The sequence below is a fragment of the Lucilia sericata genome, unplaced genomic scaffold, assembly GCF_015586225.1.
Source record: "Lucilia sericata isolate MDLA Ls3-8-SP2 unplaced genomic scaffold, ASM1558622v1 Contig000439F_arrow, whole genome shotgun sequence".
Classification (NCBI taxonomy): Eukaryota; Metazoa; Arthropoda; class Insecta; order Diptera; family Calliphoridae; genus Lucilia; species Lucilia sericata.
Window position 1 is genome coordinate 282,855 of NW_023994454.1, and position 12,035 is coordinate 294,889.

General features: G+C 31.1%; 4 protein-coding genes across 5 annotated transcripts in view; 1 reads left to right on the plus strand and 3 right to left on the minus strand.

Moving 5' to 3' along the window:
• The window catches only part of LOC119604888 (RNA polymerase II elongation factor Ell), a 34,270-nt gene extending 33,705 nt beyond the window's left edge, over positions 1-565 (minus strand). Inside the window, exon 1 of the mRNA XM_037957783.1 lies at positions 282-565. The gene's annotated coding sequence lies outside the window, so the exon portion shown is untranslated. The remainder of the gene's footprint in view (positions 1-281) is intronic.
• LOC119604887 (chromodomain-helicase-DNA-binding protein Mi-2 homolog) overlaps positions 1-3,378 on the minus strand; it is a 54,698-nt gene extending 51,320 nt beyond the window's left edge. Inside the window, exon 1 of the mRNA XM_037957782.1 lies at positions 3,191-3,378. Coding sequence (XP_037813710.1) covers positions 3,191-3,227 — 37 coding nt within the window. The 5' untranslated portion in view covers positions 3,228-3,378. The remainder of the gene's footprint in view (positions 1-3,190) is intronic.
• Positions 3,379-6,820: 3,442 nt separating this feature from the next.
• On the plus strand, positions 6,821-9,585 carry LOC119604862 (U4/U6 small nuclear ribonucleoprotein Prp3). 2 transcript variants are annotated; one of them, XM_037957748.1, is made up of 3 exons: positions 6,821-6,968; positions 7,037-8,273; positions 8,714-9,559. In XM_037957748.1, exons 2-3 carry the CDS (start codon positions 7,163-7,165, stop codon positions 9,463-9,465), a joined length of 1,863 nt encoding a protein of 620 aa, XP_037813676.1. In that variant the 5' UTR covers positions 6,821-6,968; positions 7,037-7,162; the 3' UTR covers positions 9,466-9,559. The 2 variants fall into 2 exon arrangements, with proteins under 2 accessions (XP_037813676.1, XP_037813675.1); XM_037957747.1 differs by having other exon boundaries at positions 6,839-8,273; positions 8,714-9,585.
• Positions 9,567-11,157, minus strand: LOC119604864 (exosome complex component MTR3). Its single transcript, XM_037957749.1, has 5 exons — positions 11,140-11,157; positions 10,516-10,710; positions 10,347-10,464; positions 9,964-10,280; positions 9,567-9,903 (listed from the first exon to the last, which is right to left on the minus strand). Exons 2-5 carry the CDS (start codon positions 10,640-10,642, stop codon positions 9,602-9,604), a joined length of 864 nt encoding a protein of 287 aa, XP_037813677.1. The 5' UTR covers positions 10,643-10,710; positions 11,140-11,157; the 3' UTR covers positions 9,567-9,601.
• Positions 11,158-12,035: the final 878 nt, after the last annotated feature.

Genomic DNA, 12,035 nt, shown 5'->3' on the forward strand with positions numbered 1-12,035 from the left:
AAGCGAAAGAAAAAAATTCAATTGAACTTCGCATAAAACACGACGATTTTTTTTTATAAATACACGGCTGACTTTTGTAACAAATGTAAAATTTTTGTTGCTGTATAAAGTGAGAAAACGAGACGTTTTATTGGAAGAAAAAAGTAAAAAATTGTAAATTAATTACTTTATAAGGTTCGACACAAAATTGGGAAATTAATTTTTCAAAAAAAAAAAATATAAACACATGAAAAAATTTCACTTTTTAACATCAAATCAAATTTATCAATATAATTACGCACTTGATTTCTTAGTAATGAAGATTTTTTTCTTTTTAATAATCTTGTTCCGGCACTTTTTACTCTTTCTCAATGCAAAAAATATTTCGTTGTTTTTTATTATTGTATACAACACGTTTTCGAGTTTATTGCAAAGCAATAATTTCAGGGAATCTCAAGATATTTTTTCTTTATTTCTGTAACTTAATTAAATAATTTTTTTTTTATTATAATTCTAAGTTTTACGTTCATCCAAAGTCAAAAAATCACGTCATGGCTGCCACGTCCAAGCAACAATGAATCGTTGTTTCTCATTGCGTTCCTCAAATTTAGCCAAGAAATACAAAGAAAATCTTAAAGTGAAACAATTTGACAAAAGAAACATTCGTTGTGTGAATGTGTATAAAAAGAGATGTCATTATATTGTTTACATTCAACGAAATGAAAATTTTGTATGATTTTACATTGGAGAGAATGAAATGGCTAGTGTATGAATGTAGTGCAAGAAAAAGGCGAAAAGTATTTGCAAAGTTTTCTTTTCTTCTATTTTCTGCTCAAGTAATACAGTTATTAGTTGATGTGATATGATTTGACAAAAGAAACAGGAATAGTTAGAAATGGTTTTGCAAAATTATTGAAAATACGTTTATAAAAGAGAACATAATTGTAGAAAAATATATTTTAATTTAAATTGAAAAAAGTAGACAATTTTAAAATAAATATTTTTTAGAAGAAAATTAAAGCAACGATACATTTTAAGATGTTTTGAAAATAAAGATTCTAGATTTTCACGTATTCTTTTTGCCAATTCCATACGTTTCAGAATATTAAATTTTAGAAATTGGAACGTTTTATGTAAATATGAAATTTATTAAAATGATCTATAGGTTCGCTTAAAAAAGTTGTACAAGCTTTTATTTAATTTGCTATTAGTTTGTTAGTTAGCAGCAAAATTTGTAACTGAATTGTGAAATATGTGCACACCTAGTTGAAAATTTTTGCATTTAAAAGCGATCAAATTCTCAATAAAATTTAAAATAACTTTGTAATAAATTTCGATCACTTTCAATGCCAGAATTTACCTTTGATGACAATGTAATATCGTATTCGAAAAATCGATGTTATGGTCGAAAATTGGTTAAAGCTATTAAATTAATTTTTAGATCATAAGATTTCATAAGGACTTTTGATACTTTGAATTTATGTTCGCTTTCTTTTTAAAATTTATTTTCATGTAAAAAGAACAAATCATTTGCAAAATGATTTTTAAAAGATTTATTAGATTCTGAAGGAATATTTGTATCGATCAGTTCGAAAACTCTAATTGAATGGAAATTATACTGAGTAGTTGGAAATTCCAAAAGTTTAGTATGTATCACCACAAATGAATTATTTTAAATTACCTATAAAGACTTCTAATTTAAAAGTCCGCCATCGTGATAGGTTTCAAAAATGTAAGTAAAACTTGAAGGGTATCTAGATTTATTAAAATAAAGAGTATAAAAATGGGAATTTTGGAGATACATATGTATGTATGAAATAATTTTTAAAATTTGACCATCAAAAATCTACAATTTATTACAGGCCATATTGAAAATTAAACTTGTGAATTTCCTCTCTCAACCTATAATTTTATGATGTTTTGCCTCATTTTCTGTAAAAATCGATTATGTTAAATATCTTCTTATATTCGAGAATTATTTTTCGGAATAATTTTTATTAACAATTGAGGTGCCTTTTATGTATTCAATTCCTAAACGAAAATTTCGAGTTTGTAAAATTCTTTATATAATTATGTATAAAATCTCCACTTGATGCTTCTTTAAAATCCCATTGCAAAAGTACATACCAACATTTATAAAAAGATCGCCATTTGATCAAACTGTTGACCAAATATGTATACCATACAATAACTAATTGTTTGTCCTATTAACAATCTATCTAGTCGAACTAAAAAAATAATACTCGATAAAGTTAATCAATGAATTAATTTTCAGAATTCGAAAGATAGGCAAATTGTAAATATTGTTAATTTATTAACAATTTGCACTTACAATTTGATATACGAGGGGTGTAAAACAAATACAATCATGGAGATTGCTGCTTTTGTTTATATACCCCTCGTCTTCAAAACTTTTTTCTTAATAAATTAGTTATAAAAGCACAAAATTTATATATAGAACTTATATGGTAACGGATTCTTTTTTGCAATATTTATTAATAAAAACACCACTTACCTTAGAATTGTTAATTTTCAGCAATATTTTTTAATATACTTAAAACTGTAAAATTATTATAATTAAAACCTCTTATGATGACAAAATATTTTTTTATAAAATTCTGTTTCAATTTTCATTGCGTTTCCTTCAAAAATACGTATTTTTTATGTGTAAATAATAAACATTGGCAATCATTATTTAATTTACTACTGAATTTTGCAACTCTTACAAGTTTTATTCCATTTTGAAAAGAACAAAACAAAAAGAGTAAAAATGACTCTATAGTTCTCTCTCACTGCTCTCCATAAAAACATAAGAGAAAACGAGATAGAGAATAGGAATGCGGGAAATTACAAGAAATTGCGAAAAACGCAAATGAAAATGATTTTTGTTTTTTTTACATTTGACTTTTAACAAAAAAATTAAATATACATTTGTAAATAATGCTAACAATTAATTATAATATTATTTACCCTAGAAACTAAAGCCACAGGAATAGATTAACATTTATTTAACAATAATGTTTTAGCCAATTGTTTGTTTTGATATTATTATTAGTGGACATCATAAAACGAAGCCCTCAAATACCGCTGGCTTTTTCATCGTCGTGACATGAACCAACACACACCGACGTGTTTTCAATGTTCTTTTTTTACTTTTTTGAGGCATCAAAACTTTGGCTTGTGTTTTAAAACAAAAATTTTCCACACTTACCCTGAAAAGTCTCCTCATTTTCTTCGTCCGATGCCATGGTCAATAGTTTAATTAAGTTTTTTATATGAAAATTGTTAAAAACACGTTAAAATTTGCACTGAATTTTTATGCACAATTTATTTTCAACACCACACAATCACAAAATAGAGTTCTTTCCACAAAAGCGGCTTCAAAACAAATATGGCGTAGGCAAAAAGAGTTTTGCGTCAACCAAAATTAACAACGGCGGCAGCAACTGACATTTGACACATAGTTGTTATAAAATAGGATTAAACTTCTGGCCTGTTATCGATAACTGTCATCATGAATTTTGAGCGGGAAATCAGCTGCAATCTACTTTGAAAACGTATTTAATTGTAAATACTAAATATATTGATTGATTTGAGGGCTGTTTGTGAGATCAAGATGATTAAAAAATTTAAGTAATGATGTTAAATAATTAATTATTTGTCTCTAAAAAAAGAGGAGGCATCATGATGGTTTCCTGGAAGAATGCCCACAAGAGAGTGGCAATTGTATACCTCCCTAGGAGAACATGCCAATGTTGAAATAACTAGTCAACACCCCCACTGTCAAAATAACTTTAGAAGAAATGAGGAGATGTGTTTGGATTTGAATTAATTTCGAAAGATCATCTTAGCATGCAATATATTTCAAATCGAATTTTTGGTCTGTCATTAAAGTCGCACTTGCTGATGGGATGTATCCTAATATATGTATTTATGTACATTAAATGCCTGCACAAGACAACAATAATGCGACAATTTGTTAAAAAAAATTCGTGTGCTTATGATGGCGCATGTGTATCGGATTCTAAGGTTAATCATATTAAATCACCCTGCAGAAAAGAAATGGTTTTATATACAAATTCTATTTTGCGACCATTGAATTTAGACTATGATAAGTTCGTTGAATTTTGATTCAAACTGGATAGTGTACGAAAAAGAAACAGATAGTTCCAATTGTAATGGTGTACAATGTAATACTGCTGTGACGCCTATTACAGCTGCTTTGTTTGTAGGTTTGTTGTAAGGTCGCCTACAGAAAATGACTTTAACGTGCATAACTAACATAAAAATGCCAGTGTAGCAATAAAATACAATATGATCGAGTTTTATATCAATCGAAATCTCTATAGGCCATAATTGACCCTGCCTTCAATAATTGATTTTAACGTTTTTTACGGACTTAATAATACCATAATAAAATAAGTTTTGTTGCAACGAAAATGTGTCTACCAGATTTTATGACGATTGAAGCATAATTCACCCTAAATCCATATGAGATCTTCTTCAGAAAATGACTTAAACGCAATGGCTTTCAAATGTCGATGTAATAATGGAATTCGACGAAAAAATCTTTTTTAGGAACCGAAACCTATATTTATGAAAAATAAAATTATGAGGATCGGTCGCCAATATAACCATCTTACAGAACATCAATTTATATCATTCCAAAAGTTATCATTATGATAGAATTATGGTAGAATTAAAAAAATACTTTAAATTATGGAGAACTTGGTCCATAATTGACCCAATCCCACATTTAAGTCTCTATTCCGAAAATCACGCTGACGTTCTTATTAATCTAATGATCAAAATCCATATACTTCCGAAATTTAGTTTGGTTTCTTCAGAAAATGACTTAAACGCACATGAATGTGAAACTTTTGGAATATTTTTCAATCTCTTTGTGATCCCTTTAATTGATGTTATTCTGGTTCTCATTATCCCTAGCTGGACCTATTTAATTTTTTTTTTTTTTTTTAACAAAATCTTAAAACTTATTGAAACTTTTAAAATTTGGTGTTCTTGAAATCGAATTTTTATTTGAACGTAGAATTTAGAAAAATAAACTTATTTCAGCTTTGTTCCGGAACTTTTCTGGCTAAAGAGAATTAATGAATTTTCTCTTCGTACTTGTAAAAAGTACGGGAACCAGGCCTACCAGATTTGCCGATTTATCGGCATTTTGCCGATATTTTACCTTCCAAATTGGAAAGTGACGATTTCCCGACTTTTGCTTCAAAAATGCCGATTTTATACCCAATCGAACAAATTAAAGAATTTATTATAACTTTACATAAGCAAAAATTACATGGAGCTTTTAAAACAATTGGGAAAGGAAAATTTACAGTACGGTAGAACACAATTTGCTCCATCACCAATGTCAATTGGATCGATTATGAAAAGGAAACACAATTTATGTATGAAAATCCTGAAGAGGTTCTAAAAATCTGATCTAAGGGTGCTAAAATTTTAAAATTTTTAAGAAATTTTTTATGGTTCGAAAATAAATTTACACATTTTTGTGGAAAAGTTAAAAAATCTGGAGAAAATTTCCCATTATAAAAATGTACTCAGCAAAATCTTTACCTATCCGGTTTTTGTTCGACGATAACCAATAACAAATGTGATAACCCCACTTTCTTGGATTTAAAATCGGCTTTGCACTAATTTTCTGTGTTTATTAGTCTATTCTATTTGATCGTGCAATTTGGAATGGTTTTAACAAAAATTTAAAAAACAATATTTTTTGAAAAAACTTCTAATATTGACTAGGATTAGAACCATTAACTAATTCCACATTAGACACACGCTCTAGACAATTGGTTACAAATCCTATTGTAAAAATTAATTAATATTGTTGATAACGATCACTCACTGTCAAGTAATGTATGAAATAACTACATCATTCATAACCAAAATTTGAAAATTTTTTACAGCGTAAATGTATAGTAATCCACAAATAATTATACATTTACATTTTTCTGCAAAAGTGATACAAATTCTAATAGATTTTATTCCAGTAAACCAAAGTTTCGGTGTACCCTTACAAAGAGTTCTTTTATTAGACCTATTCTGAATAAAAATTCCCTGAGTTATGAATGTATGTAAAAACAATATTGTGATTTTTGAATTTATTTGTGTTATGTTTCTTTGGTACAAAATAGTGTTTCTTTCAATTGTCGATTTATTGCCGATTTTTAAAACGTAAGTGCCGATAAATGCCGATTTTTTGGGAAAAAATTGCCGATATTTCTACAAATTTATCTGGCAGCCCTGACGGGAACAGAAAAAACTAAATTTCTCTTTCAATAAATAAAAAATTTCAAACATTTTTCTCAATTTTGTTCTCTTTTACAACTTCTGGTAAAAACCTGTAAACATGACATTAGAATAAAATTACATTCGATTTACTTTCCACTAGATATGTGTACTCGGTTTTAAAACGAGAAAAATTATGCGAATTCGTTTTTAAACGAGAAATTTACCTGGATTCGGTTTATAGAACAGACTGGACTATATAATATTAGGTCTGTTCGCGTACTTTCCAGTAAAAAATATCCAGTAACTTTATTTTAGAGAGGAATTTTTAATTATCAACGAACTGTCATTTTATATAGGCCGATCCTCGTAAAACTGTGTGAAAGGGTTTGTTTTTAGTTTTTAAGAATTTTTTATCCATCGCTCCATAAATTCTCACAAAACTTTTGTGCTTGTACTGTTTTGTTGTTATAAACAATATATTTGCTTCCAGAATCCCACTTTCTGATCCCTCGGATTCCGTTTTTATCTAAAATCGTTGAAAATATAAAAGTATAAATATAAAGCCACCGCCGACATATTTAGTGTCAGTAGCCGCCGCCGTTAATATTTGTCGGCGCAGGGCTCTGTTCCCCATAAACGTTTGCAGCAGCTTTTTTGGTTTTTTGACGAAAAATTTTTCAATTGATAAATTCTACATTTTTAATTCATATTCTCCATGGTTTTAATTGGTAAATACGTTTATGATTAATTAACAGACCATATTAATTGTGAAATTATGTCCTATTATACGCGTAAGGAGATTGATGAATTACACGATGACATTGCCTCGCTGGCTGCCAAGGCTACGGCGGATGAGGAGGAAAAACGTTCTGTTATATCTTCCATAGAGCATTCGCTACACAATGGCTACGATCGTCGACGTATGTGTGAAAAGTTGGAAAAATATTTAGATGCTAAACAGAGTTCACGGTTGGTGGATAAACTGCAAGACCGTTTAGATGAGTACAAGAGAAAGGCTCGCAAACGTAATGGTGGTTCGGAAGACAACAATTCAAAACCGGATGGATCAGCTCCCGAAGCACCCAAAAAGTCGCGTTTCGATGTTGTCATACCAAAATCGAATGGAGACAAAGCAACAGCACCGCCCCCAGTGGTGGCTAATCCAGTGTTATCGTTACCCGTAGCTCCCCCTACCCTAACCACAGCTTCGTCTTCACTGAGTAGCAATCAGATTAAATTAATGATGGTTAATGCCCAACGTGAAATTGAGGAACGCAAAAGGGCTTTAACTCAACTGAAAGCCAAAGATCCCATATTAGCTTCCGTACCACAGATAGGTCTGCCGGTGGCTATGGCTAGTCAGGCTTTAGCTAAACAGCCACCACCGGAAGATATGGATAAAGCCAAGAAAATTGCCGAACTGCAAGCACAGATTCGAGCAAAACTTTCAGGTTCCTTGGCAAATCTTATACAACCGCCAGTGGCTCCCACCACTGATCGTCCCAAACCCTTGATTTTAGATGAAGATGGCCGCACGATAGACAAAAGTGGTCGTGCTGTTAATATACCCACACTAACTCCAACTCTCAAAGCCAATATTCGTGCTCAAAAGCGAGAAGTTTTTAGCAAATCCCAAACCTATTCCGAAAAGTCTTCCTCTCAAGAGGATACTGTGAAATTTTTCGATGATCGTATAGCTATAAAGCCCGGCAATCGCAATAAAAGAGCTTTGCGTTTCCACGAACCAGGCAAATTTCAACAGATGGCCGAGAGAATGCGCATGAAAGCTCAACTGGAACGTTTACAGAATGAAATTTCACAGATTGCCCGCAAGACCGGCATTAGTTCAGCCACAAAATTGGCACTTATTGCCCCAAAACAAGATACGCCCGACGACGTGCCATCCATGGAATGGTGGGATTCGGTAATATTGACCAACGATCTGTATACTCTGGATGAAGATGGCAAAATTAGCATAAGACAATCGGCAATTACTAATTTAATTGAACATCCCACACAAATGAAACCGCCGAGTAAGTAAAGCGTTTTATGTTTCTTCAATTGAAGTTCTCGTAATCTTTTTCTCAAAAATATAAAATTCAAATGTTTAGAATAGGATCACTTAAGTTTACTGATGACGCCTTTAGCGATACAAAAAATCAATTCCAAATTGTCAAATGTTAAGTTTGCAATGTGGTATTCAAATTTTATAAGAATTTATAGAGAATTGGTCAATTTATTTAGGAAATTTATTAGAATTAGAGATCAATTTCTATCGAAAATGTTTAGGAACAAAAGATTCCTTTTTTGGGATTCTTTTTTTGTGAGCTAGAGAAAAATATTAGAATTTTTGATCAGTTTGCATAAGGAAGCCAAAGATCACATTCTAAAGAAAGTTTGTGGAAGTTAGCACCGTTAAAAATTTCTGCTTTAAAATCAAACTAAAATTTCCCTTATTTATTGTAAATTTTAGATGAACCGTTGAAACCTGTCTATTTGCCAGTATTCCTTACCAAAAAGGAACGTAAAAAATTACGTCGTCAGAACAGACGAGAAGCATGGAAGGAGGAACAAGAAAAAATACGTTTGGGTCTAGTACAACCACCGGAACCCAAATTACGTATATCGAATCTAATGCGTGTTTTGGGCACTGAAGCTGTACAAGATCCTACCAAAATCGAAGCTCATGTACGTGAACAAATGGCCAAGAGGCAAAAGGCTCATGAAGATGCTAACAATGCTAGAAAGTTAACGGCTGAACAGAAGAGTGAAAAGAAAATACGCAAAATTAAAGAAGACACTTCGTGCGGTGTGCACGTAAGTGTTTATCGTATACGAGATCTGCAGGATAATGCTAGTAAAAAGTTTAAAGTGGAAACAAATGCCAAACAGTTGCATATGACGGGTACGGTGGTTTTGTTTCGTGACTGTTGTGTTGTTGTTGTCGAAGGCGGGCCTAAACAGCAAAAGAAATACCGACGTCTCATGTTGCATCGCATTAAATGGGAGGAGGATATGGTTAAAGGTCCAGATGGCCAAGAAGTTCCTAATTCCTGTGTACTGGTCTGGGAGGGCACTAGTCAACGGCGACATTTTGGTGAAATTAAATTTAAAATTTTTCCCATGGAAAAAATGGCCAGAGAATTCTTTCAGAAACATCAGGTCGAACAATATTGGGATTTATCCTACTCTGGAGCTGTTTTGGAAGCTTCTACCGATGAGTAAATGTTATCACATGTGTTATTTCTAGAAACGAAATTCTTATCTTTAGGTCTATATTCAGGAAAATAAACTTTTCTTTATAAAAAAATAAAACAAATAAAAAGTTGATTTTTGGAAAATCTATACTAAAACTATTTTCTCATTTATTGTCAGTATCATTCATTTCTACTTCTTCATCAGCACTTTGCTGGACAGCAATATATTTCTTAACTTTATTAACCAAAACATGGCGTATAGTATCCAGCATTCTTTGATTAATAGCAAGTGAATGATCGCACAAACGTTCTAAAGTTTCGGGCAGAACATAACCCTTTTGAAAGAATTCTGATACTTGTCCCACAGCCGATAGACTAGCAGTTACCACTATGCCCTGCTCTTCAACGACAGTGCCATCTTTATCCTCGCAAGCTGAGAGTGCCAACAGTAAATCTTCCACATCAGCTAAAATATTATACAATAAAGCAATATGTTTATAACTTTAGTAATTTATCATTATATTACCAGTAGGATTAATAAATTCCTGCTGCTTTAGCAGGCACACGGTTGAGGCGGTTATCAGATCATAGGTTGGTATGCCTCCCTCAATTAAAGCAGCACCACAGCAATTAATGGCCGTACTTAAGGCACAACCATCATCATCTATGATTAAAACTTTTATTTCCAATTGAAAATTGGCAAATTCATGACGACATATTACCGGCTCCAAAGCCTTCTTCAAAGCCACACTCATGAAACTTCCTTTGCGTGCTATTACCTCGCTGTCGATGTTGGTAAATGGAGCATATTTAACACTGCATATAACTAACCCCAGGGTGCCACTAAAACATACATATATCAGTTATGAATTTTTCTCTAAAGAAATCTTATACGAGTTTTTGCCTTACCATCTATTATTCTGTTTGCTTATTTCTTTAGGTGGTTCCACTTGGGCCATTACCTTGGTATTGCCATATTCCATATAGGCGGAACCCTTAACATTTGATACTGCTCCCACTTTTAAAACTGCAATGGCTTTCATTGTTATAGAATTTATTGAAATCGTTAGTTACTCACATGTCGGTCTGGGTTCCAGTTCCAAAGTTTTTGGTTTAGGCAATCTATCAAATAATTCCTGTGGATCTTCTTTGGCCTTATAAATGCCAAATTTGATCTGCGATTCATTTCCCAGGGAATAGGACATTTTTATAAACTAAATTTAATTCAAAAATTTGTTGTTAAATTATAAATTTTCTATTTACTACTTCAGCGCAAAGTAAATTTATAAAGTAGACTCATTTGAACAGCTGACTATTTTTTTAAACTTGCTATTTGTGGACTTACTTGTCAAAAATGTTTATGTTGCCATATTTGCTTTCATTTTAACGCTTGCTTTTGTACAAATTTCTGAGTAATTTGTTGTATTTAATATGAAAAAGTGTATTTTAAGTGTATAATATTTTTAAAAATGTTCTAATTTTGAAAAAATAAAGAAAACTCTGTGACTTTTAATATAAATAACAACATATTTTTGGAAAGTACAACAATAATGCCATATTTTCCATTAATTATTGGTTCATTTTTGTAAACAAATTTTGACAAGTGATTATTTCGAACAAAAACAAATTGCCTGTGGTTTTTGTAGACGTTTGTTGTACAACAACTCGTGTCGCTACTTTATTAATTTACCTTGCTTCAGCGTGTTTTTTCAAATGTTTTATTGTTTATTTGTTAAAGAAGACACTGTTGGTTGTCAAAAGTTATCGATAATTTAGTGCTGCCAGGTGATTGTTTTTTAACTCAGAGATTTTATTGTGTTTTTCATTTCGTTTACAACTAACAAACTATAGTTACTTAGGTTCTAAACTAACTAAACTAACTAACTAACTAACTAACTAACTAACTAACTAACTAAACTAACTAACTAACTAACTAACGGAACTCACGAACTAACTAACTAACTAACTAACTACACTAACTAACTAACTAACTAACTAACTAACTAACTAACTAAACTAACTAACTAACTACTAACTAACTAACTAAACTAACTAACTAACTCAACTAACTAACGACACTAACTAACTAACTACGAACTACTAACTAACTAACTAACTAACTAACTAACTAACTAACTAACTAACTAACTAACTAACTAACTAACTAACTAACTAACTAACTAACTAACTAACTAACTAACTAACTAACTAACTAACTAACTAACTACTAACTAACTAACTAACTAACTAACTAACTAACTAACTAACTAACTAACTAACTAACTAACTAACTAACTAACTAACTAACTAACTAACTAACTAACTAACTAACTACTAACTAACTAACTAACTAACTAACTAACTACTAACTAACTAACTAACTAACTAACTAACTAACTACTAACTAACTAACTAACTACTAACTAACTAACTAACTAACTAACTAACTAACTAACTAACTAACTAACTAACTAACTAACTAACTAACTAACTAACTAACTAACTAACTAACTAACTACTAACTAACTAACTAACTAACTAACTAACTAACTAACTAACTAACTAACTAACTAACTAACTAACTAACTAACTAACTAA

Excerpts from the sequence above, each read along its gene's own strand:
- LOC119604862 (XM_037957747.1), top strand. The coding sequence starts at position 7,016 with ATGTCCTATTATACGCGTAAGGAGATTGATGAATTACACGATGACATT. Across the intron at positions 8,274-8,713 it reads CACACAAATGAAACCGCCGA|ATGAACCGTTGAAACCTGTC; the intron begins GTAAGTAAAGCG and ends TGTAAATTTTAG.
- LOC119604864 (XM_037957749.1), bottom strand. The coding sequence starts at position 10,642 with ATGTCCTATTCCCTGGGAAATGAATCGCAGATCAAATTTGGCATTTAT. Across the intron at positions 10,281-10,346 it reads AGCAAACAGAATAATAGATG|TGGCACCCTGGGGTTAGTTA; the intron begins GTAAGGCAAAAA and ends TGTATGTTTTAG. Across the intron at positions 9,904-9,963 it reads GGAATTTATTAATCCTACTG|CTGATGTGGAAGATTTACTG; the intron begins GTAATATAATGA and ends ATAATATTTTAG.